The following is a 23,792-nucleotide window of genomic DNA, read 5'->3' on the forward strand; positions in this document are numbered from 1 at the left end:
GTGTCCCCTGCATTGGCAGGTGGATTCTCAACCACCGCGCCACCAGGGAAGCCCCCTTCACTGGCTTCTTACTACTTCAGGACAAATGCACACTCATCCTTCAAAATCTGGCTCTGGTCACCTCATTCAGCTCCTCTCCTCCCAGACTCCACATGCTCCAGGCTCTTCCCTGTCCTGACATGCCCTTCCCACTCCAGTTCCCAGGCCTGGCCAGTCCTACTCACACTGCACCTATTCCAATTTTCCCAGACCCTATTTGATGCTCCCACAGCCTCCTGTGTGGCTCTTAGCACAACTGATGACACGGAAATTGTCTGTTTTCCTCTTCAGGGCAGGGAAGGGTCTATTTATTTAATTCAACACCAATCTCCTCTCCTTGCACAGAAAAGTCACCTAAACAGTGTCTGTTACTGGCATTAATTAGTAATAATGATAATGTAACAGGGAAGAGCCAAATCTGACTGCATGTTGGATCTGTTTCTTTTACTTCAACCTTTGCTTTCTGCTGCTTTTGTTCACTAAAAGGATACTGTCTATACACAGTGGCCTGCCTCGGGGAACCCTGCCCTTCTGCCTGAATGTTGAATCAAAGTGCCTTTGTTCAGGGAAACATCCGGACCCTGTCGGCCTGTGGATGACTATAAGAAAGAAGAAATTAACACATCCCCTCCCCGAGGCTGGCCATTCCAGGTGATATTTGCAAAACTTTTGGCCTTTTTACTTTACTTCCTCATCTCCTCCCCCTCTCTGTGCTATAAAAGAAACTGGCATCCAAACCCCGATAAGTTGGTTATTTTGAGACTTTAGTCTGCCATCTTCTCGGTCTGCCGAATTGCTTGCCCAACACCCCGTCTCCGATGGCCTGTCATGCGGCGAGCAGAGCGAGCTTGGACTCGGTAACAATAATAGTAATAATATTAATAATAATAATACCTAGTAGAGTGTTAATTCCATGCTTGGCACTATTCTGGGCACTTTACATATATAAATTAATGTGACCACACAACCCCAAGGTTGGTACAACCTCATTTTACCAATACGGGAATTGAAGTATTGAGTAGTTTAAGTAACTTGCCCCAGATGGTAAGTGGCTGAGCTGGGGGTTGAACCAGGCAGTCTGGTTTCCCGCAAATGAGTCAAGAGCTAGAAAGGAGAAGGACGGGGCCTCAGGGGAGGAATCCAGGTAGGGTTTGGCCTGTGCACTTTGCATCTAAGCGTCTTCTCGCCCTCTCGCATTTCTTTTCCAGCAGAAGACAGAGGCCCAGAGAGACCAGATAACTCCGGGAGCCCTGTGGAGAGAGCTGTGCTATTTATTTGGGGACCTGGGAGCAGAGACACAGCCACGATGGGCTGGCGCGAGTTGCGAGTCCTCCGCTCCAAACTACAACTCCCAGGAGGCACCGGGCGCCCATAGCCCACGTGACGTCACGGCGGCAGAGGGCGCCAGCGGCTCGGCCAGCCCGGCCGGTGGACGTTTGGGCCGTTCCTCTCGGACCCCGGCCCTGGCTCTGGCCCCGAGGTAAGTGGACCGACCCGCTCAGACCGTGCCGCGAAGGCTTCGCAGCGCGCGCCCGCCGCCTCCGCCCTTGCTCTGGATTGCTGGAGCGCGCGTGGACTGGGGTTGGGGGGCTGGGGGACTGACATCTACCATATGGGGAAGATCCGGGCCGAACCAAGTGACCCTGCGGAGGGAGGGAACCAGACGGGGACACTCGAGCCGCTACTTCAACGCAGCCGACCCTGGGGTGCACAATTCTGTGTGCCGCAGGTACGCAGGCCAGACACCGGCCGGGGTCCGAAGGCGCCGGATTAGGGGTCAGCCCCGCCCCCTGAACGAGGGTGCCCGGGATCAGAGGGAGCGGGGGTTGAGGTTTTCGGGCTGGAAGGGTCTAAGGATCCCCTTCCCTCCAGACTACCAGATAGAACATCAGATTGAAGAATAGCAGCCCCGGAAAGCAAGGTTATCCAGGCTCGGCCTGTGTGTGCTTGGGGAAGTGGTTGAAGGGGTGGGCAGAGATTGTCCAAATCTGACTAACCAGTGCTCACGTGGAAAGATAGCGCGCCTGGATTCAGAGCCTTACAACTCCCCCTTCCTCCGCCTTTATAGATGGGAGCTGCTCCTGGAGGCTGAGCTTGTCAGCATCCTCGACCGGCTCTCGCCCCTGAAGTCAGAGAAGTGCCCCTGCCCACCCACACCGTTCCTGCCCCGTTTTGGGGTCGCCTCCATCTATCCGGTCCTCAGCCCTAGTGGCCGCCCAGTTCGACAAAAGAGCAAAACGATGATACTGGCTTCCGTGCTGGGGAGCGGACCCCGGGGCGGGCCAGCACTCTGGCCTCTCTTGGGGCCCGCACTCTCTCTCCGGGCCCGCTCCACATCAGCCACCGATACCCACCACGTGGAGATGGCACGGGAGCGCTCCAAAACAGTCACCTCCTTTTACAACCAATCGGCCATCGATGTGGCAGCGGAGAAGGTGTGCAGCTAGGGCGGTGAGGCCTGGGTCCAGAGCTGGAGTGGGTGTCCAGGGAAGGGGTGGAGCTAATATGATGGGGGCAGGGTGTCAGAGATCCAGTGCTCAAGGGCCCTCTGCCCCTCCAGCCCTCAGTCCGTCTCACTCCGACCATGATGCTCTATTCAGGCCGCTCTCAGGATGGCAGTCACCTTCTGGTAAGACTCCTGCCCCTATTTTTCTCTTGGTCCCTGGAGCTCTGACCCAGCCACTCAGGCCCTGGCCCTAACTTCCTTCCTCTCTTTCTTCTAGAAAAGTGCCCGGTACTTGCAGCAGGAGTTGCCAGTGAGGATCGCTCACCGTATCAAGGGCTTCCGCAGCCTTCCTTTCATCATTGGCTGCAACCCCACCATACTGCACGTGGTAAGGTGGCCTCAAGGGGGCGTCGGTTTCCCTAGTAGAGAGGACCTCAGATCAGTGTGCCCACCGCCCATGGGGCAAATGGGGAGACGGAATCAGAGTGGTAGAGACTTACCTGCCAAAAGGTTTCAGGGCCACAGAAGACTCGAACCCAAGCCTTCATGGAGGCTTGAAAGGCCATGATGGGGTTTGAACCAAATGAATTGGGGTGGATGGCAATCCCCATAGGTGGGCACGGGTGACTGTTCTCTACCTGGTGCCCAGAGCATCCCTGTGAATTCCCACACCTCTTCCTTGCAGCACGAGCTGTACATCCGTGCCTTCCAGAAGCTGACAGACTTCCCTCCGGTGAGGGCTGGGCCAGGGCAGGGTGAGGGGCTGAGAAGTCAGGGCTGGACCATCCAAGCTCATGACTCTGTGGCCTGCAGATCAAGGACCAGGCGGACGATGCCCAGTACTGCCAGCTGGTGCGACAGCTGTTGGACGACCACAAGGATGTGGTGACCCTCTTAGCTGAGGGCCTGCGTGAGAGCCGGAAGCACATAGAGGTCAGGGGCAGCGCAATGGGGGCCCAGGCCTGTTGGGAGGGCCTGGGAAGGGCACAGGGTTTCTGTTTTTTTTTTTTTAACATTTTTTGTTTTTGTTTTTATTTTTTGTTTATTTATTTTTGGCTGCGTTGGGTCTTTGTTGCTGCGCGCGGGCTTTCTCTAGTTGCGGCGAGCGGGGGCTACTCTTTGTTGTGGTGCACGGGCTTCTCATTGCGGTGGCTTCTCTTGTTGCGGAGCACGGGCTCTAGGTGAGCGGGCTTCAGTAGTTGTGGCACGCAGGCTCAGTAGTTGTGGTGCACGGGCTCAGTAGTTGTGGCTCGTGGGCTCTAGAGTGTAGGTTCAGTAGCTGTGGCGCACAGGCTTTGTTGCTCCATGGCATGTGGGATCTTCCCAGACCAGGGATCGAACCCGTGTCCCCTGCGTTAGCAGGCAGATTCTTAACCACTGCGCCACCAGGGAAGTCCCAGGCGCAGGGTTTCTGAGCCCCTACTCTTTACAGGATGAGAAGCTCGTCCGCTACTTCTTAGACAAGACGTTGACATCAAGGCTTGGGATCCGCATGTTGGCTACACATCATCTGGCGCTACATGAGGACAAGGTGGGACGCGGGGACCTGAGACCTACCTGGGAATGTCAAGTGGGGCAGAGGGGACTGAGCCAGGAGCCCCCATGGGTTGGGGACCCGGGCCGAGGGTCTGGGGAGAGCCTTGGGGCTGCTTCCATAGTCTAGAGTTTGCAAGCTTTTGGTGGCCACGGTGTGGGTGGAGGTGATCCCTGGTCCTGACCTTCTTTCTCCTGCCAGCCCGACTTTGTTGGCATCATCTGCACTCGCCTCTCACCAAAGAAGATTATTGAAAAATGGGTGGACTTTGCCAGGTGAGGCTAGAATGGCTAAGGGGGTGACGTCTTCGGGCAGGGAAGGTTTGGGTCTGATCCGTTGCCCAGGGCATGGTCCAGGGCAGGGTTTTTCAACTGTGACACTGTTAACGTTTTGGGCCAGATCATTCTTTTTTGTGAGGGGCTGGCCTGTGCTTGTTAGGATGTTCAGAAGGGTCCCCGGCTTCTCACTTGATGCCAGTAATACTCTCCAGCTGTGACAGCCAAAATGTCGCTAGAGATTGCAAAATTTCCCTGGGAGGGTGGGGACAGAATCACCTCCAGTTGAGAACCACTGGTTGAGGTCTGAACCCTTGCTCCTTTCCGCAGACGCCTGTGTGAACACAAGTATGGCAACGCCCCCCGAGTCCGCATCAATGGACATGTGGCTGCCCGTTTCCCCTTCATCCCGATGCCGCTGGACTACATCCTGCCCGAGCTGCTCAAGAATGCCATGAGGTGGGCTGCTGGACGTATTGGAAGGGGGCAGACAGGAACTGGGGTGAGGCTGGGGCACCACCACGTACTGGTCTTTTTCCCCTGCATAGAGCCACAATGGAGAGTCACCTAGACACTCCCTACAATGTCCCAGATGTGGTCATCACCATCGCCAACAATGATATCGATCTCGTCATCAGGTTTGCCCTGGGTGGGAGTTGGGGTGGGATGCATGGGGGTTCCGGGCACTGTTTCTGATTTGCTGGATGATTTCAAGCCAGTACCTGCCCCAGTCTGAGATTTAGTTTCTGGTTGGACAAGATATTCTCCAGTCCTGAGATTGCCATGAGCTGGACATGAGTGGATCTGGGGCCAGCTGTGGGCCCCAGGGCCCTGTCCTTGTCAGCAGCTGAGGGGCCCAGAGTGGGGAAGGAGTCAGAAATAAACAGTCTGCGGTGCTGGGCTGAGAATAAATGTCAAGTCCCATGAGAAAGTATAAGCAGTTAGTGGCAGAGGTGAGGGTGGAGAAACATAGCTTAAAAAAACAAGGCCCAAGAGTCTAGGTGACCACATTCCATGTCTGCGTGGAAGCGACAGGAAGGCCGACTTAGCACTGTCTGCTTGGGGAGGTAGTGAGCCCCACCAAAGCTGAGCCAAACCCCTGTCGTCATCATCCTGCCAGGATTTCAGACCGGGGCGGGGGAATCGCTCACAAAGACCTGGATCGGGTTATGGACTACCACTTCACTACGGCTGAGGCCAGCACCCAGGACCCCCGGATCAGCCCCCTCTTCGGCCACCTGGACCTGCACAGTGGCGGCCAGTCGGGACCCATGCACGGGTGAGGCCCCACCTGGCCAGAATGGAGGGGCGGGGGGGCCCCAGGAGACTCAAGCCTCTGAAGCCCGTGTTCTGTCCCCTTGCCCACCCCCAGCTTTGGCTTTGGGCTGCCCACATCGCGGGCCTACGCAGAGTACCTCGGTGGTTCCCTTCGGCTGCAGTCCCTACAGGGCATTGGCACGGACGTCTACCTGCGGCTCCGTCACATCGACGGCCGGGAGGAAAGCTTCCGCATCTGACCCTGCAGCCCTTGGCCTGCTTGCCTGCCCCGGCTGGGCCACACACCCTGGCAGGACCTTCCGAGCCCAGTAGGGTGCCACCCTGCTCCACACACTGCTGCATCTCGGGTCTTCGGGCCCCAAGCAGATGGACTTACGTGGGGCCAGGCACCTCCCCTCCTCGATGGGGTCCACTGCTTCCCCGCCTCCAGGCCTTAGAGGGGATGAAGTGGGGACCCTTGGGGTCTCCAGCACCAGCTCCGTCATTCTTGTTCCTGGGGAACCCCCACTCTGACCTGCTGTTTGTTATTAAAGTTCACATTTTGAATGCCCTCTTGGGCCCCATGTGTGGGCAGGGCAGGTGAGCCTTTGTTTCTGCCCCCATTCAGGTCCCCTGGACCCTTGGGTTTAACTAGTTCATGTTCCAGTCTCTGTCCTCACAGCCTGGCAGACCAGGAATGGAATTGGCTCCGAGTCGCTTGCACATTAGATTTGGTGGGAGTGGGGATGACTTGGGCAGTTTGTGCAAAGACCTTTCATTTATTTCATTTACCAAATGTTTCTGGCTCCCAGACAATATTGAAGGCCCGGGTTGGCCCAGCTTTAGGCCTCAGTTCTGACTCTTCCCTTCCCAGCAGTCACAGGTTGAGGAGGTGTAGGTCACCAGACTAGGCAACTTTCCAAGCCACCTGATTCCTGAACCTGAGTAAGGTTAAAAATACTGTCTGCCAGCTGTGCTTGCTGTTGCCAAGGAAAGGAACACACCAGATTGTGCTCTGGCAGGCCCCAGAGGACAGTGGGGTCCTGGTAGGGAGGGCAAAAGGAAAGGACTCCAGGGAGCAGGTGGTGAGGTGACCGCCTGCCTGTCTTGCCAGGGAAGGAGAAGGCCTGAGGGCCTGCTTGGTGGGACTGGTGATGGAGGTGGGGCACTGAGGGGAGACAGGAATTGTATCTGGTGGTGGGAAACCATAGTGACTTGCCAGGCTGAAAATCCTGCGGCTGCAGGGCAGAGGGGGTGAGACTGGAGAGGTAGATGGCAGTCAGGGTGAGAGACCTTGAATTTACAGTGAAGAAACATGGGTTTTATCCTGGAGGCAGCAGGGACCTATGGAAGGGTTTTAAGCTAGGAAGGGATGTTTCAGGTTGGGTTCCCTAGAAGCACATCTTAAAAGGAGGATTTGTGTCCGAGTGATTTGTTGAGAAAGTGCTCCCAGAAGGGAGTAGGGGAAGTGGGAAAGGGAAGGGCAGGAGGCCAGGCAAGAGAGCTAAGCTCCACAGTCATTGATGGACTCCTCCACTGGACAATCATTCGTTTAATGTCCCTATTTGAGTGGGACTGGGGAGGTACTTAAAACTCGCTGGCTAAGAACTTCCGTTTTCACCTCTTCTGAGGCAAAATAGCTCTATTAGCTTGAAGGGCAGTTCGCCAAACAAGCCTCTGGTGCTGGCTTTTGAAAGCCCATCAAAGGAAATATGAGCACAGAGAAGCAACAAAAAAAGATTCTAGGGGATCTGGGTGAATCATCTACATAGTTCTAGGGGTGGGTGGAGAGTGGGAAAAGGTACTACAGTTTTAATTTTTTTTTTCTTGCCTTTTATTTCTTCTGTTTCATATGCTGCCAGACAACTGGCATTTACTGCTCCCCCCAAACTTCTTCATTCCCCAAAAGCCAAGTTACCAGCACTTCCCACTGCCATCCCTCACAAATACTTAGACATTTCCTGGTCTATAACCTCATCCTTAGGGCTTGAGCATTACACCCCTCTTAGAATTGTTTCTAAGCCCAATAACTAAATTATAAGTCAAAGATGATTCAGAGAGAGGCCAAAGGGAATGTTTGAGCACCTACCCTGTCTGGTATTGTGCAATACGCTTGTTTTATATACATGAGAGATAAGTATATGGTTCAACCTTTTTATAGTTACATGGCTTATACAGTTTAACCTTTAACGACACTCTGGGAATGGACATACTTGTACAACTTCCCCAGTGTAGGGGCAGAACCCAGGATTCCTCACTCAATAAGCCCCAGATGCTCTCCATTATGTCCACTGCCTTTGGCTAGTTTCTGTTTAGGGGACCTGGTCCTTTCTTTACAAAGGCTTGATTCTGTGAGAGTGACTTATTGGCTGTCCCAGGACACATCCGTCCTGCTTCCCCCACCCCAACTGTCCTTTTCCCACTCTGAACAAGGAAGGCAGTTTCTCCAGTCTTCAAAGACGGGAGACCCGTATTTGGCAGGCGGAAGTGGGCGGCACGGGGATGGGTGTTAATCCCAAGTTCATCGCCCTAAAGCCAGGCATCCAGGCAGGATGCTTTGGCTCTGCCCCGGCGAAGTGGGGGCAGCGCCCCCTGATCAGGCACCCGGACCTTTAAAAAAGATCGAGCTGAGGCATCACATCAGGAAAGCCTTTTTCCTCTCTTCAACTCTACGGTGCAGCCATAGTTCCAAACGGAAAACAACTCCAGGGCAACCGGCACAGTCCACGTCAATCTGGCCCAGCGCCGCGGAGACCGTCGCACGAGCCAATGAGCTCTTGCGACGTCACACACCCCCTCCCCCCCCCTCCAGCCTGCCGCGGCCTCCGCCACTAGCCGCTGACCCGGAGCTAAAGGCGCTGCGCGGCGCTGTATTCTGGCGTCACTTCCACTACAGCGATGGCGGCACAAGGAGCAGCTGCGGCGATTGCGGCGGCGACTTCAGGGGTCGCGGGGGAGGGCGAGCCCGGGCCCGGCGAGAATGTGGCGGTCGAGGGGACCTCCCCGTCCCCGGGCCGCGTCTCTCCGCCGACTCCGGCGCGTGGAGAGCCAGAAGTCACCGTGGAGATCGGAGAAACATACCTGTGCCGAAGGCCGGATAGCACCTGGCGTGAGGGCGGGACCCAGGGCCAGGGGGCGGGGTTTAAGGGCGGGACGGGGCCTGAGGGAGGAGAACGCGGACTTTCGGACTTTCCCGGGCGCCGCCTACAAACCTCCCCGAGTTGGGCGTTCGCCAAGTTTTTCCTGCTGTGTGTAGAGCTCCCAATCCACTTCCTTGCCCAGTCTTAGGCTTCATTCCCTTTTCTTGTTAACCTTCTTCCTCAGTGGTCTCCCTTGTCTCTGTGACTCCCCCTTCCATCCATCCCCTGCAGCCGCCAGCGGAGAGGACCTTCCAGAACACAAAAGCGAGCTTCCCCTCCCTTCTATTGCTTTGCCTCATTTCCAGAATAAACCCCAAGTGCCTTAGAATGGCATTCATTTTTGTAACCTCTCTGTTTTTCAGCACCCCTAGTAAAGGCCATTGCCAGACCAGACCACACTGTATGCTCTGAAGGCCATATGCCTTTTACCGCCTGTGCCCTCTGCTTGGAATGCCCTTTCTTCCCTTTCTCCTTGTTTAGCTGGCTAGCCCCAGTCATCCTTTTAGCATCATATCCCCTGTGATGCCATTCTTGACTCCCTTCAGGCAGATTGAGTCGTTCTCTTCTGTATGTTCCCTTTCTGTATGAAGAAATGAAACATTTTCTTCATACCTAAGCTATAGTATATGTACCATTATGTTGTCATTGTCTGTCTGTCTGTTTTCTATCAAAGTGGGAACTTCCGGAGGGCAGGACTGCTCATGATCCATCGCTGTATCCAGCAGCAGCCCAGCACAGGGCCAGACATGCAGCGGTTGCCTTCCTCGTTTATCGAATGGTCGGCTGTTTGTCAGGTGCTATACTGAAAGCTTTAGAGCCATTAATTCACCGTTTGAGGTGGGCACGGTTATCCTTATAGATGAAGATGCTGAGGCTCAGAAAGCCAAAATAACTTGATCAGTTAAATATAGCTAGGAAGTGGGGCTGTCTGATTCCACAGCTAGCCCCCATGACCCCTGAACAAATGAACGACTGAGTATAGTAAAACAAACATTGAATTTGGAGCCAGATTTAAATTCAGTTAAGTATTAGCTCTTATCACTTTTCAAATAGGTGACCCTGGATAGGCCTCAGTTTCCTTGTCTCTAAAATAAGAATAACAGCACCAGTCTGGCCCACCTCAGACAGTGATTGAAGGGAGTGGCAGATGTGAACAGGTGAGGTTAGCACACATTTGGCCACAGAATCTGGGAAACTGCTCCTCAGTGCGAAGGCTCACTCTTGTTCCAGCCCCGTTTTCTTTCCTGGTGATGCTAGCCCTTTCCCTTCACAGATTCTGCTGAAGTGATCCAGTCTCGAGTGAACGATCAGGAGGGCCGAGAGGAATTCTATGTACACTATGTGGGCTGTGAGTGATTTGGGGTATCCAGGTCTGGGGGGGGCGGGGGCGGAAGGGCAGCACCCTCATGGCCCATCCTCACAGTTAACCGGCGACTGGACGAATGGGTAGACAAGAACCGGCTGGCGCTGACCAAGACAGTGAAGGATGCCGTGCAGAAGAACTCAGAGAAGTACCTCAGCGAGCTGGCCGAGCAGCCTGAGCGAAAGATCACTCGAAACCAAAAGCGCAAGCATGACGAGATCAACCACGTGCAGAAGGTCCGGGCCCCTCCCCTTCCCCGGGGCTGCAGGAGGCTCAGCTGCCTCTGCTGACTCCCTTGGGTCCCAGTGCCAAAACCACAGCAGCTCCCATTTCTTAAGCTCCTACAGTGTGTAGGGGACTCTATCTACTTCTTCCCAGGTATTCTTCACAGATGAGAAAACTGAGGCTCAGAGAGGGTGAGAGCTTGGCTACAGTCTCGTGGCAAGGAAATGACACAGCTGGGACTGGAACTCAGGCCTCTTGCACCTTTCGTGCTCGCTTTTGGCTGTGCCACATTGACAGATGGACCTGAAGTCCAAAGGGGAGGAAGAGAATGAGTGATTTGGGGCACTTGCTATTGCCAAGCATTGTGCTGAGTGTTGTGCCTGTATAAGCTCATCAGATCCTCCCTAACAACTCAACACCACAGGGGTAATTAGTTCTTTTTGAGGAAAACAGGAAGCAGGTTCAGAGAGGTTAAGTAACATGCCCAAGATCATACAGCTAGTAAAAGGGTGGGTTGAAATTAGAGTAATAATGGCAAACATTTATAGGCTTGTGAGCCACAGTATTAGGCTAAGTATTACAGTATATGATCTCACTGAAGTGTCACAGCAACTCTGTGAGGTAAGCATTATATCCCCAGTTTACAAGGGAGGTACAGGTAGTTTTAGGAATCCAGTTAGGAATTAGATTGGCCAACTAGATTGTCCTACTTTGGGGCACAAGCTCTTTGAAACATGCTAGAAATTCCTGCCACTTTATTCCAAAACTTGGGTTCTTTTCACAAAGCTAGCCTGCCCTGGGGGGTTTCTGTCCTCCCACTGTGAATCTTAGTTTCTGGATTTGTGAGATGGGGTGTGCACACAAGAGGAGGGTTTATGGAGCTCTCAAGGCACCCATACCTTCATTATTTTCAACCAGTGCTAGTCCATCCTTCTGAGTGCTCGTTCTGGGCTTAGCAGCAATGATTTGCAAACTGTGGGGCTGTTAGTAGATTGCCAAATTAGTTCAGTGGGTGGTGACCATTTAAATTTCAAAAATGGAAGAACTAGGACAAGATAGAAAATACCATAGTGCGTTGTACTTTATTAAAGGTAAGTATTGTTTTAAGAAGCTTCTATCTCACATACAAATATATATATATGTATATACACAAACTTGCCAGTTGGTTTACAGTGCTGTGATAAAAAAATTTGAAATACCTGAATTAGAAAGATCTCTCACTGGGAATTCCCTGGCGGTCCGATGGTTAGGACTCGGCACTTTCACTGTCATGGCCCGGGTTCAATCCCTGGTCAGGAACTGACATCCTGCAAGCCACATGGCGTGGCCAAAAAAAAAGATCTCTCACCATCTAAGGCAGCACGGTCCAACTGAACATCCTGTGATAAATGGAAATGTTCTACCTCTGTGCTGTCCGAAACAGTAGCCACTACTCACATGTGGCTCTTGAGCACTTGAAATGGGTTTCGTGTGAGTAAGAATTAAATTTTTTAATTTTATTAAAAGATTTTTTTTTTGGCCACGCTGCACGGCATGTGGGATCTTAGTTCCCCGACCAGGGATCGAACCCGTGTCCCCTGCATTGAAAGGCAGATTCTTTACCACTGGACCACCAGGGAAGTCCCGAGAATTAAATTTTATTTGAATGTAATGAACTTAAATTTAGGTAACCACTTGTGGCTGGTGACTACTCTACCGGACAGTGCAGATCTAAGGTTTTCTTAGCTCCCCAGCCAGGTTGCCCTGGCACATTAACTCACAAAGATGTACCTCTAAGCTGGCAGTCAGCAGGGTGGTTGACAGTGGGCCAGTGGGGATAAAATCAAAGAACGAGTAACAGCGAGTTAACGATCAGCAAGGTTCTTCAGAGCCTAATTAATGTTTAATTCTAAATAAACTGCAGCATTTACGGAAAGTAGCGTTTTTGTAGTTCTTTAATGCATTTTGCAGAGGAGGATTGTATTGTATGAGTTGGGAAATGTATTTTAAAGAGGCATGTGAGGAGGAAAATCATCCTTCCCTCATCTTTGCAGGGGTTAGGTGTGGAGTTGGACAGGCGAGGGGCCCATGCCCAGCTGTGCTGGGTGCCAGTTCTATGAGCTCACCTCTCTGTGCCTCAGTTTCCTCTTTCGTGCAGTGGAGAGAGAGAGGACTCCCATCTCAGGCTTGTTCTGAGTAATGCCTACGACGTAAGTGCTTAGTACTCGGAATAAATGGCAGCTGGCTAGTCCCCAAGGGCCAGTGACCTCGCCTCTCCCTGCCTGTTTACTTCTCTGTAAAACAGAAGTCAGAACATTGTATCTCAGCGTTGCCAAAAGGGTTAAATGAGGCCATCCAGGCAAAGTGCTTTGTGGAAGGGGTTCTGGGTATAAGGCTGGCTCCTTCTCCCTTCTGAACTACAGGGCAAGGCTGCCATCTACTCTGGTGTAGGTCATAGGCCTACCTGCGTCCACTGTCAGGCTGGACTTGGTTCCTCCTTCAGCGTCTGGCCTAGGAACAAGATGGGCTGTGAGTGCCACCTGGCTTGTAGTCCCTGCCTTCCAAAGACTTGGAAAATGGGGGAAGCCAAGAAGGGGGAGTCGGAGGGTACTGTTGTTGACCACTGAATTCCTGACTTGGGAAGGAATGTATTCTGCATCAGAAGAATCCAGTCAGGCCTCCTGGAGGATTGTTGACCACACCTTCCCAGGGTGCTGGGCCTTGAAGGACAGGGAGAGCACAGCAAAAACAATTAACATGTGATCACTCGCCAAGCTCTGCCTCATCATGCACTTGCCTGGCTCATGCTCGGTACCAGGCTGAGTAAGCATCTTCTGGCAGCTCTAGGAGAGGGAAGGACATTCAGGGTGGAAGGAACTGCATGTGCAAAGGCATGGAGGCCAGAAACAGGAGTGTCAATCGCAGAGCAGATTTGAGGGGGCTGAGACTGGGGGCTGGGAATTTACAGAGGCCTCGTCAACTATCCAGACCTGAGACGGTGGCAGTGGCTATTTGGTGTGGGACAGAGGAACCGGTTCCAGAGATGACAAGGAGGTAGAGCTAACATGACGTGGCCGTTATTCGAATGCCAGGCTGAGACAGGAGGAGGAGTCTTGAGAGCAGGCCTCTTATTGGTCTGGGGTAGTTGGACTGAAGGTGATGCTCCTAGGGAGATGGGGAACCCAGGAGGATGAACAGGTTTGCAGGGAGGAAAGGTTGAGTTCCTTTCTGGACACCTAGAGCCTGATGTGCCTGTGGGAGGGGCCTCCGGGAGCAGTCCCATGGGCAGGAAAGAGGTCCAGGCACACCGGGCAGTCCGCACCAGTTCCTGCTATGGAAGCGGAAGACCAGGCCCATTATGTCATCTGTCTCACAACAACTGTGGCAGAGCTGGATTGATCGCGTTGTACAGCTGAAGCTCTTACCAGCCCAAGAACTGGAACCAGGCCTCCTGATCCTAGCCCTGTTCATCAGGCAAAAGGTCCAAACTTGGGCATCAGGAGTGTCTGGGATGTATGGGTGGGTGGGCAGATGGGAGAGGAACTTGGACCAGTCAGCTCTGAAACCAGGTGAAACAGGTTTGCTAGACAGGAGGGAAGTGCTGGGTTCTGGGATGGGAGGGGTGGCCTGACCGCCACTTCTGTTCACCTGTGTCCACTTCTTTCTCACTCAGACCTATGCAGAGATGGACCCCACAACAGCAGCCTTGGAGAAGGAACATGAGGCGGTAAGTAGGGGAGGGGGTCCTAAGTGGGGGCACCCCTTCCCTACGGCATCCCTTGCCCCGACCGAGCCATCCCCTGCCCTTCACTCCCACCTCGCCCACAGATCACCAAGGTGAAGTACGTGGACAAGATCCACATCGGGAACTACGAAATCGACGCCTGGTACTTCTCCCCGTTCCCTGAAGACTATGGGAAACAGCCCAAGCTCTGGCTCTGCGAGTACTGCCTCAAGTACATGAAATACGAAAAGAGCTACCGCTTCCACTTGGTGAGGCTGGGCCGGGCCGGGCCTGGTGAGTGCGGTGGTGGGCATAGAGGCTGAGGGCCGGCTGAGGCAGCGGCACTGGGCAAGAGAGACAGGTCCAGAGCAGTTGAGTCCAAGGAAAAGCTGCCCCGGCTGGAGAGACCTGGATTCCAGGCCTGACTCTGCCTTTGCCGGAGTGACCTTGGCCAACTTGCTGACCCTCCCCAGACCCCAGTTTCCTCTTCTGTGGAATGGGGACCTTCTGGGGTCCCTTGCCCTCAGCACATGTTTATCAAGGCCAGTCCAGTGCCAGGTTCCCCTGTGGAAAAGAGGAAGTAAGCACAGCCCCGAGCCGTGGGACCATGAGGTGCGGACAGACAGGAAGCTTTAATCCACACGCAGGACCTGCTGGGGCAGGGCAGTGGCGTGTTTCCCACAGGGTAGACACTGAGGCAAATGTATGTGGTTTGGGAAATGCCCTTGTCACGGGTGCCAGCCCTCCAGAGTCGTCCAGAGTCGTCCAGAGCCAGGCTGAGCTGGACTTAAAACCATCTCGCTGTGTGATATTTGAGCCAGTTACTTAGCCAGTTACTGTGCCTCGGTTTCTCCATCTGTAAAATAGCATCCGTCTCCTCAGGTGGTTGGGAGGATTACTCGATGTAGGTAAAGGGTGGAGCCCGGGGTCTCCAGGTGGAGAGAAGCAGAGACCTGCTGCAGGCCACACAGGGCAGGATGGGGCACCTAGTGGGGAGCCTTGGGGCCTCATACCTGTGCCTCCCCCTGCCCATCCCCACCCCCAGGGCCAGTGCCAGTGGCGGCAGCCCCCGGGGAAGGAGATCTATCGCAAGAGCAACATCTCTGTGTACGAGGTAGACGGCAAAGACCACAAGGTGAGCCCCGGGGGGAGGCACTGTGGCAGGTGGGGGGACACGCTGGGCACCTCCCGACGATCCTCACCGTCGCCAAAGGGTAGAGGCCGGCCTTAGTGTGCGAAGAGGCCTGCGGGCTTGTGCTCAGCCTGGCACTCGGCCTGTGGTTGGTGCATAGTGAACTCATGGCCCTGTGGTGCCAGCCTCGAGTTCTGGGTTTCCCTTCTGTCCCTGAGGACTTGCCTTCTGATGGGGTAGCTTGGGGTGGCTTAGGTTCAGGCAATTTTGGAACCCAGAGTGGAGATTGTCTTGCCTCAGGCTGTTCTTAAAAACTGCTTTCTCTTTCTGCCTGAAGAAAAGGTGTTTGTTTTTCCTGGGTGTGAACTGCTTTGTGTGAGGTTTCCTGCGGGGAGAGCTCTGTGGCTCAGACCGCTAATTTCCTTGTTCCTGAAGGACTTCGCTGGGGCAGGGTGGGGCCTTTGGGGCCTGCTTTGCTGTCGTTGAGAACTTGACCCTTGCCTGGTCAGTCTGGGAAGGTCTCCTGGGGAAGGCCAGTAGAGTGTAAGACGCAGAGGGCTGGCCTCTGAGTGGCTCCTGGCTTCAAATCGCCCCGTCACTTCTAGCTGACCTTGGACGAGTTACTTAAGGTCCTTTGTTCCTGTTTCCTCATCTTTAAGACAGGAGTTATGCTAATAGTTAACTAACAGGCTTGTTAGTGGAGTAAATGAGACAGCAAAGTAAAGTACTTAGCACAGTCCCTGGCATCGAATAGGGGCTTAGTAAACATGGGCCTTTGTCAGCCTCGTGATAAGTAACTTGGGAAATACCCATTCTTAGCCCCACCAGAGCCCCCTGCTCTGCCTTCCTGAGCATGAATGGGGCTGGGGGCGGCAGGAGGGGCCCCAGCAGGAGACGTGGGTGTTCTTCCCAGCTCTGCCTTCTCCAGCTTTGGGGCCTCAGGCAAGCACTCCCCCCCGCCGCCCCCCAGAGCCTCCATTGCCTCCTAAGCAAAATGGGTCTAGCGGTGCTGGGCTCACACAATTGTTGAGTCAAACGAGAGTGGACGTAAAAGGTGTCCTTGATCTCTGTCATGAAGCCAACCTCCAGGTCCCACTGGCCCTCCTGACATTGGTCTCTCTGTCCCAGTTTGGCTGAGTGGGCAGACAGCTCAGGCTGCAGAGTCAGGCTCGAGGGTCGTCCATTCAGCAAACATTTACCAAGCTCCCAGCTTCACGCTTAGCCTTGCGCTAGGTGCTGAGGACACAGCCATGAACAGTCAGAACTCATATAGCAGGTTGAGTCCTGCCCTAGTGCTCACCAGCCATGGGACCTTGAGTGAGCCACTGTCTCCCCTGAGCTTGTTTCCTGACCTGAAATAGAAGAGTTCGTGTCTGTGAAGATTGAGCTCCTCTTCAGCGCTCAGAAGTGGTAGCCATGATTGGTCCAGCTCTGCCGTTACCTCCTTGAGTGCGCATAGCTCTCTGATTTTCAGTTTCCCCGTCCATCAGAATGTGACTCTAAGACTCCTTCCAATTCTAAACATGACTGTCCTGGTGAGGATCCCACTTCTCACCGTGCTGGCACTGGCTGCTGTCTGGAGCCTGGCACTTGCAGGGCAGGGTGGCAGCTCCTGCCCAGGCCTCCGTGGGGCGAGGCGGAGGAGTTAACGCCTGCTCCCTGAGCCTGCTTCCACCTCGCGACCCCTCAGATTTACTGTCAGAACCTGTGTCTGCTGGCCAAGCTTTTCCTGGACCACAAGACATTGTACTTCGACGTGGAGCCATTCGTCTTTTACATTTTGACTGAGGTGGACAGGCAGGGAGCCCACATCGTCGGCTATTTCTCGAAGGTGCTGGGTCGGGAAGCCCGGGTTGAGGGAGCGGGGGAGAATGAACCAGAAGCAGGGGCTGAGCCTCCGCAGAGGTCCTGACCACCCACCCCTACAGGAAAAGGAGTCACCAGACGGGAACAACGTGGCCTGCATCCTGACCCTGCCCCCCTACCAGCGCCGTGGCTATGGAAAGTTCCTCATCGCTTTCAGTGAGTGGTTCCCGGCCTGTCCAGGAAGGGCAGCTGTGGTGAGGGGTGCCAGGGCAGGGCGGGTCCTCAGTTTCCTCATTTCCACCGTTGCCAGGTTATGAGCTGTCCAAGCTGGAGAGCACAGTAGGCTCCCCTGAGAAGCCACTGTCTGACCTGGGCAAGCTCAGCTACCGCAGCTACTGGTCCTGGGTCCTTCTGGAGATCCTGCGAGACTTCCGGGGCACACTGTCCATCAAGGACCTTAGGTAAGGGAGGCACCTGGAACCCTCAAAGAGGGAAGGACTCTCCTAAGATTGGCCGTGATGCTGTCAAACTGTCTCCTTGTCCCCTTTTGCTGTCCCAGCCAAACCCCACAAGGGAGCTCTCTCCAGCATCTGCTCTAATCCCTTTCTGCAGCCAGATGACGAGCATCACCCAGAATGACATCATCAGCACCCTCCAGTCCCTCAACATGGTCAAGTACTGGAAGGGCCAGCATGTGATCTGTGTCACACCCAAGCTGGTGGAGGAACACCTCAAAAGTGCCCAGTATAAGAAACCACCCATAACAGGTGGGTGGAGTCTGCCCAGGGTGTGTGTGTGTGTGTGGGGGGTAGATGTAAGGACTGCCGTGAGCCAAGGCCTCTGTTTTGCTGTCATCGGATCCCCAACCAGTCTGACCAGCTCCCAGGACTGAAGCCTGGGGCAGCCCCCTCCCCAGGACTCAGTCTGCCCCTGTTCTCACCTCGAGGTGAAACCTGACCTGGGCCCAGGGCAGAGCAGCCAGTGCGAGCGGCCGGGCCCGGAGGCCCAGTCCTGCCTCTCATGCCTCTTCTCCCCACAGTGGACTCTGTCTGCCTCAAGTGGGCACCCCCCAAGCACAAGCAAGTCAAACTCTCCAAGAAGTGAGTGGCCTGTGCCCCTGCTGCTGGACCCGTGCCTCCTTGCACCCCAGCCTGTAAATATGTACAGACCTGTTTCATCATTTTTTTAATAAAGTGAGTTCTGCCAGTGGCTCTGGACTTTGGAGGTGGGAGGGAGAGGCCCAGAGCGGATGGGCCTCATTTCACGTCACACACACACACGGCCAGTTGTGCTCAGAACATTTTACTCCGTCTCGCTCCGTCTAACCCCGCACACCAGGTGCGAGTCGGGGTCCAGTTCCGGTGGGGGCTCAGTCCTCCGGAGTCCAGGAGTCGGGGCTCAGGGGGCGTGGCAGCCAGTGAGGCAAGAGTGGGGCCTTTTCTGTCCTTGAAAGCATGCTGCCCAGAGGCAGCCCCAGCCCAGAAAACAGTGAGAGGGTGAAATGATGGGGCTCATCAGGCAGAGCAGGTGAGGTGCTGCAGCCAGCCTTTTAGCAGCAGGCATCTGGGCAGTCTTCTAGAAACAGGTGGGGAGCCGGGGCCCACTTTCATAGCTGAGGGTCCTTGGGGGCTCCATAGGAGCCCAACCGATAGGCTTGTGGACAGCAGATGAAGGTGACCAGAGTTTCTAGCCAGCAGACTCTTAGGCAGTAAACTCCTGTGGTGGAGGTTACAGCCCCAAAGAGCAACCCAGAAGAGTGGGCGCAAAGGTCAGGATGGTGCTTTGAACTCCCACAGGGTCCTGGGAGGAAGGAGTGGCTCAAAGTCAGGCCCCAGGCATCCTGGGAGCAGGCGTGTGCCCTTGGGTGTGATGTGGAGGTCCCAGAAGCAAGTCAGCTCCCAGGGTGAGTAGCTCAGTGGTCGTGCTGTGGGCGGAGGAGGCCCAGGGTCAGGCCTAGTGGCAGCAGAAGGAGGGGTCCCACCAAGCCTGGGGCTGGGGCAGAGTTGAAGGCCCCATAGTTGCTGCAGAGGTTGCCATCAGGCTGGGACTCCTGGATTTGGGGCACCACCTGAGGCTGGAGCTCTGCCACCTTGTGGTGAATCCAGGAGGCATAGCTGGAGGTCAGAGTATACACACCGGGCCTGTTGGGGGCCCCACAGGCATCACCCCAGCTTACGATGCCTGCCACGTACCAGCGGCCCCCCACTGGGCAGGAGAGTGGGCCCCCAGAGTCACCCTGAGGAGAAAATCCACACAGCAGCTGTCAGGACCGGACGCCAGGCCTCCAACCATCCGTGCGAGCCCCATCGAGCCCTCATCTCCCAAGATACGCCTGTCTCATCTTTTCCCCGGACCCCCCGCATTTACCTGGCAGGCGTCCTTGCCCCCGTTCACATAGCCAGCACACACCATGTCCTGCTGGATAAAGTGGGGCTCCTCGGGCTTGGCGTTGACGTTGTACAGGCAGTTACAGGTCTCATGACTGATCAGTGGCACCTCAAGTTGCTGCAGTGTCTTGGGGGCCTGGAGGCTCACTGTGGGGACAAAAGATGCTTACCCAGGGCCTCCTACCCTGCATCGGCTCCCCCCGTGCCTCTAGACGTCAGCGCCCCCCTCACCCTCACCTGAGGGGGCCACGTGGCCCCATCCCGTGACAGTGCACTGGAGACCATTGGGGAAGGAGGCGTTGGCTGCGGGGAGGCAGATGGGCCGGATGTAGCGAGAGAAGTTGACAGAGCGGCTGAGCTGGAGGAGCGCGATGTCACCCATGGAGCCCTCCTGGAGGTAGCTGGAGTGGGAAATGACCTGCGCCACCGTGCGGACCTGGGTGTCAGAGCTGTAGTAGTTCAGCTTGTGGGCCCCCAGCTTTACCTCGTAGTCCTCCGTGCGGTGCTCCCTGCAGGCAGAGGGGCGAAGGCTGGGACCTGAGAGACCAGGATCCCTGTTGCCTTGTGGCATCCAACCTCAGTTCCTGACCTTTCAGGGTCCACCCTGCATCCTTGTTTTATCCTGTGACCTGTGACCTCTGGCCTTCACTCCTGACGGATCCTTACAGACTTTATTGATATCCCTAGATACAACCCAAGAACCTCCAACCTCTGACCTACACTGATCCTTGAACTTTGACCTCCAGCCCACTTTTGACTTCCCCACCCTGCCCCCTACCCAGCTGGTACCTTGGGAAGCAGTGAGCAGCCGACAGCACCCACTGCTCGGACAGGAGAGAGCCGCCACACGCGTGGACGCCGTTGTAGCTGATGCTGACCTGCCAGGGCCACTGGCCGTGGGCTGAATCGCTACCACCTGTGATACGTGCTTGGGGGACCACGCCGCAGGAGGCTGCCCAGGGAGGAAAGGGAGGGAGGGGGTCAGGTCCTCAGGGGCCCCCAAACCACATCCTCGACCCTGCCACTCCCGACATAGCCCAGGAGGTCTGGTTTGGAGCTTGCGGAGTGAGTTTACAGAAACCAGCCACCCTGTGTCCCCATCCCATGGCTCACCAGTCACAGTCAGTTCTGCACACCGCCCCCCCCGCCCCCCGCTACCCTCGACCCAGTGCCTAGTTAAGGTCCCATCCAGCTTCTGTCCTCACAGGCCTTCCTGCCTTCCATCTGCTCCACTCCTTACAAATCTGGCCAGGTCATACCCCCGCTTAAATCCTTCCCTGGCTCCGCACTGCCCTTACGAGAGACTCCAGACCTTCCATGGCACAGCTATCTGCTCCAGCCAGCCCTCTGGACACCCTGTCACAGCGGGCCACACACTTGTTCACCTCCAGACCTTGGCTTATTCAGGTCACTCTGCCTAGAATACTTTTCCTCATCCCTACTTCGCTCAGCAAACTGCTATTTGCCTATGGAGATGGTTCAAATTCTCAGTCCCTCTGTAGCCTGCCCTGACCCTGCTGGCTGAGTGAGACGACGCTTCGGAGCTGCCGAGGTCCGTGCTTCCCGGACGTGGCTGCTCCGCATTATGACGGTGTCTGCTTCAAGCAGCCAACCTGGGCGTTCCCTAGGGGCAGGGACGAGGGCAGATCCCCACGTCCCCAGCACCCAGCACAGGGCTGGGCACACGGATGGAGTCGTGAATGTGTGTTGAACAAACGAACAAAACAGCCGGGCTCCCAGGGTGTGAATGTCTAGTTTCCAGGACGGCCCCACCCCCGCAGAGACCGCTGTTTGGAGCAGGACCCAAGTGCCCTTCACAAAGTCACCTGCTCAGAAGCAGGGAAAACCACCCAGTGAGGCTCCTCCCCCTCTCCTTGTAAAAAGGACAATAGAGACCAGCAGTTCAAGCAACGTCAGGCCCCAGAGGGGCTTTCACTTCCTTAATCTTCCAGACTCTTCATTGCAGCCCCAGGAGACAGACAGAATCAACTTCATTTTTTAAAAACATTTTTTGTTTTTGGCCGCACCGTATGGCATGTGGGACCTTAGTTCCCTGACCAGGGATCGAACCGGTGATCCCTGCATTGGAAGCGCAGAGTCTTAACCACTGGACCACCAGGGAATTCCCAGAATCGACTTCATTTTATTTTATTTTATTTTTGCCGCACCTCACGGCCTGTGGGATCCTAGTTCCCCAACCCGGGGGCCCTCGGCAGTGAAAGTGCGGAGTCCCAACCGGTGGACCCCCAGGGAACTCCGTCAACTTCATTTTAGAGGTGAGGGAACTGGCATTCGAGACACAGCCAGTACATGGTGAAGCCGGGATTGCCAAGGAGACGGATCCTTGGTTTGTTTCCCTCAAAACAACCCACGTTTGGAGTCAGACCTGGGTTTAAATCCCAGCTCTGCCACTTACTGGCTGTGTGCCGTTGGGCAAGTCATTTCTCTGCCCCTCAGTTTCTTAATCCAAAGGACGAGGGCTGTATTCCTCGCCTCCCAGAGCTATTGGGGGACCTAAATAAGATAACAGGAGTGAACGAGACGGCCTTGCAGAGAGAGCGTCAGGTACTCAAACGCCCCAGGGAAATCTGAATCCGCGGCCCCTCCCCCTCCCCTTCCCCTTCCCTCACTTCCCTGGCGAGCCTCACCTTCAGCCCCAACGGCTCCTGGAGGGAAAGAGAAAGAGGGAGGGGTAAGCAGGCAAGTCTCAAGTGCCCAGACCCCACCCTTACCTGCTGCTTCTCCACAGGGCTGGCCCCCCCCCCCCAGGAAGCCAAAGCTGAGGGGAGAGGCCAAGAGCCAGGGAGGCTGAAGCTGGGGGTTTTTGAGCCCAGAATAAGGGATGTGCCCCAGAAAAGGGTTATACCCTCGGCCCCGGTGCACTACCTGCCGCCCCCCGCCCTCCCTCCCCCCGTGCTCCACACTCTCCACCCCCACACACTCACCCATCTCATTCCAGAATAATCCAAGCAAAAACAGAGTGGCCAGAGCCTCCAGCCACCTAGGCCCCTGGCCTGCCCTCTGGGCCATGACCCAGGACCAGGGGCCCTGGGAAGACACCAGGCACCCAAAGGAAGGGACCTCAGGCTGGGGTTCAAAGGCAAGATCCAGGTGTCAGGACCAGAGGGAAGCGGGAGCAGGTGTCCAAGGCGGCTTCGAAGGCAGGCAGCGGGCACAGAGGAAACGCTGGGGTCTCCGCAGCCGGCAGTGAGGACGAGTCTCCAGCACGGCCTGGGTACACAGTAGATCTTCCTTCCGGAGTGGCAGCTCCTGGGAAAGGGCACCTACCTGCCGGCCCCTCCCCTGGCCCCGCCCTCCCTGCTCAGCTCAGCCGGCCTCTCTTGTTGCCAAAGTCCTGAGTCCTCTCAGACTCCTAGGCTGTGTGTGTGTGTGTGTGTGTGTGTGTGTGTGTGTGTGTGTGTGTGTGTGTGTGTGTGTGTGTGTGTGTGTGTGTGGCGTGGGGGTTGGGTTGAGCAGCCCCAGGTAGCGCTGGAAACCCGGATGGCTGGATTCCTGACCCAGTGGCTCTCGGTCCCAGGTCTTTCAGGTCTTTCAGGTCTCCCGGACCAGTTATGCCCCCAGGCCCCGGCCTGGCCTGTGTTACCGTGGGGGCCACAGCTGCTTCTCCCTCCTTTCCGCCTGAGGCCTGGCATCTGAGCCCGGGACAGCCAGGTCTGCCCCCGGGCTGGGGCCTTTTCAGGTCCTTCTGTGGAGCCTGCAGCCTCATCTTCTTGTGGTGAGGTGTGGTGAGCATGTCTGGTGGTGCTGATCATTCCACAAATACTTACTGAGCGCCTAATATGTTCCAGGCACAGGAGACGAAGTGGACACTGTCCCTGCCTTCCCTGAGCTCATGGTGAAGTTGGGGTGACAGACTTGAATCATATAATGACACAAGCAATTACAGAATAATTTCAAGCTACGAACTGTGATGGAGAAAAAAGAATGCGGGCTCTGGGAGCCACTTACAGGAGCCTGACCTGGGCTGGCATCAAGAAGGGCTCCTCAAGGAGGTGCCTTTAGAACTGAGACCTAAAGGGATTATGAAAAGGTGTTAACAAGGCAAAGATGGGGAAGGGTGGTCCAGGTGAATCGTCCTCAGAAGGAGGGCGCAGGTGGCCTAGGTTCAGGGAAAGGAGGCCCATGTGCCTGGGTTGGGGGTCAGGAGCCTCCTCTGTGAGTGTATGCATCTGGGCAATTGGGAAAGTGTGTTGGCTTCAAGCTCTAGAAAAATAGAGCCCCACTTGTCCACCTACCTTCCATAAGACTAGGTGTCTAGACCTCTGAGCCAGGACTTCAGGGCCCAGGCTGGAGGGCAAGGAATTCCTGGAATGGGAAAGGGGACAAGACCAACTCGGGGGACTTCCCTGGTGGCGCAGTGGTTAAGAATCCGCCTGCCAATGCAGGAGACACGGGCTCGAGCCCTGGTCCAGGAAAATCCCACGTGCTGCGGAGCAACTAAGCCCGTGTGCCACAACTACTGAT

General features: G+C 55.4%; 3 protein-coding genes across 9 annotated transcripts; 2 read left to right on the top strand and 1 right to left on the bottom strand.

The window, feature by feature from the left end:
- The first annotated feature begins 1,417 nt into the window (after positions 1-1,417).
- Positions 1,418-6,135, top strand: BCKDK (branched chain keto acid dehydrogenase kinase). 2 transcript variants are annotated; one of them, XM_036824286.1, is made up of 12 exons: positions 1,418-1,519; positions 2,108-2,474; positions 2,600-2,668; positions 2,763-2,873; positions 3,171-3,218; positions 3,299-3,418; positions 3,918-4,016; positions 4,221-4,294; positions 4,625-4,753; positions 4,843-4,932; positions 5,415-5,573; positions 5,667-6,135. In XM_036824286.1, exons 2-12 carry the CDS (start codon positions 2,280-2,282, stop codon positions 5,809-5,811), a joined length of 1,239 nt encoding a protein of 412 aa, XP_036680181.1. In that variant the 5' UTR covers positions 1,418-1,519; positions 2,108-2,279; the 3' UTR covers positions 5,812-6,135. The 2 variants fall into 2 exon arrangements, with proteins under 2 accessions (XP_036680181.1, XP_036680182.1); XM_036824287.1 differs by having other exon boundaries at positions 1,433-1,519; positions 2,108-2,490.
- Positions 6,136-8,403: 2,268 nt separating this feature from the next.
- Positions 8,404-18,163, top strand: KAT8 (lysine acetyltransferase 8). Of its 3 annotated transcripts, XM_036824284.1 has the most exons (11): positions 8,408-8,660; positions 9,965-10,039; positions 10,115-10,290; positions 13,932-13,985; positions 14,087-14,251; positions 15,028-15,117; positions 16,805-16,945; positions 17,043-17,136; positions 17,231-17,381; positions 17,533-17,687; positions 17,960-18,163. In XM_036824284.1, exons 1-11 carry the CDS (start codon positions 8,450-8,452, stop codon positions 18,022-18,024), a joined length of 1,377 nt encoding a protein of 458 aa, XP_036680179.1. In that variant the 5' UTR covers positions 8,408-8,449; the 3' UTR covers positions 18,025-18,163. The 3 variants fall into 3 exon arrangements, with proteins under 3 accessions (XP_036680180.1, XP_036680178.1, XP_036680179.1); XM_036824285.1 differs by lacking the exon at positions 17,960-18,163 and having other exon boundaries at positions 8,404-8,660; positions 17,480-17,600; XM_036824283.1 differs by having other exon boundaries at positions 8,405-8,660; positions 17,533-18,129.
- On the bottom strand, positions 18,149-22,560 carry LOC118880605 (prostasin-like). Of its 4 annotated transcripts, none has more exons than XM_036824289.1 (6): positions 22,253-22,560; positions 21,956-21,973; positions 20,097-20,259; positions 19,545-19,816; positions 19,288-19,454; positions 18,149-19,156 (listed from the first exon to the last, which is right to left on the bottom strand). In XM_036824289.1, the coding sequence occupies exons 1-6, from the start codon at positions 22,335-22,337 to the stop codon at positions 18,833-18,835; spliced, it is 1,029 nt and encodes a 342-aa protein (XP_036680184.1). In that variant the 5' UTR covers positions 22,338-22,560; the 3' UTR covers positions 18,149-18,832. The 4 variants fall into 4 exon arrangements, with proteins under 4 accessions (XP_036680184.1, XP_036680185.1, XP_036680186.1 ...); XM_036824291.1 differs by having other exon boundaries at positions 18,248-19,156; positions 19,545-19,844; positions 22,253-22,341; XM_036824290.1 differs by lacking the exon at positions 21,956-21,973 and having other exon boundaries at positions 18,155-19,156.
- Positions 22,561-23,792: the final 1,232 nt, after the last annotated feature.

Source organism: Balaenoptera musculus, chromosome 15 (assembly GCF_009873245.2).
Source record: "Balaenoptera musculus isolate JJ_BM4_2016_0621 chromosome 15, mBalMus1.pri.v3, whole genome shotgun sequence".
In the NCBI taxonomy this organism is placed as follows: domain Eukaryota; kingdom Metazoa; phylum Chordata; class Mammalia; order Artiodactyla; family Balaenopteridae; genus Balaenoptera; species Balaenoptera musculus.

Bases quoted from the DNA above. Each gene is read 5' to 3' on its own strand.
- BCKDK (XM_036824286.1), top strand. From the start codon at position 2,280: ATGATACTGGCTTCCGTGCTGGGGAGCGGACCCCGGGGCGGGCCAGCA. The intron at 2,669-2,762 runs GTAAGACTCCTG...TCTTTCTTCTAG, and splicing joins AGGATGGCAGTCACCTTCTG to AAAAGTGCCCGGTACTTGCA. The intron at 2,874-3,170 runs GTAAGGTGGCCT...TCTTCCTTGCAG, and splicing joins ACCCCACCATACTGCACGTG to CACGAGCTGTACATCCGTGC.
- KAT8 (XM_036824283.1), top strand. From the start codon at position 8,450: ATGGCGGCACAAGGAGCAGCTGCGGCGATTGCGGCGGCGACTTCAGGG. The intron at 8,661-9,964 runs GTGAGGGCGGGA...TTCCCTTCACAG, and splicing joins AAGGCCGGATAGCACCTGGC to ATTCTGCTGAAGTGATCCAG. The intron at 10,291-13,931 runs GTCCGGGCCCCT...TTTCTCACTCAG, and splicing joins AGATCAACCACGTGCAGAAG to ACCTATGCAGAGATGGACCC.
- LOC118880605 (XM_036824289.1), bottom strand. From the start codon at position 22,337: ATGGCCCAGAGGGCAGGCCAGGGGCCTAGGTGGCTGGAGGCTCTGGCC. The intron at 19,817-20,096 runs GTACCAGCTGGG...CTCTGCCTGCAG, and splicing joins GCTGCTCACTGCTTCCCAAG to GGAGCACCGCACGGAGGACT. The intron at 19,157-19,287 runs GTAAATGCGGGG...TTTTCTCCTCAG, and splicing joins GGGGCAAGGACGCCTGCCAG to GGTGACTCTGGGGGCCCACT.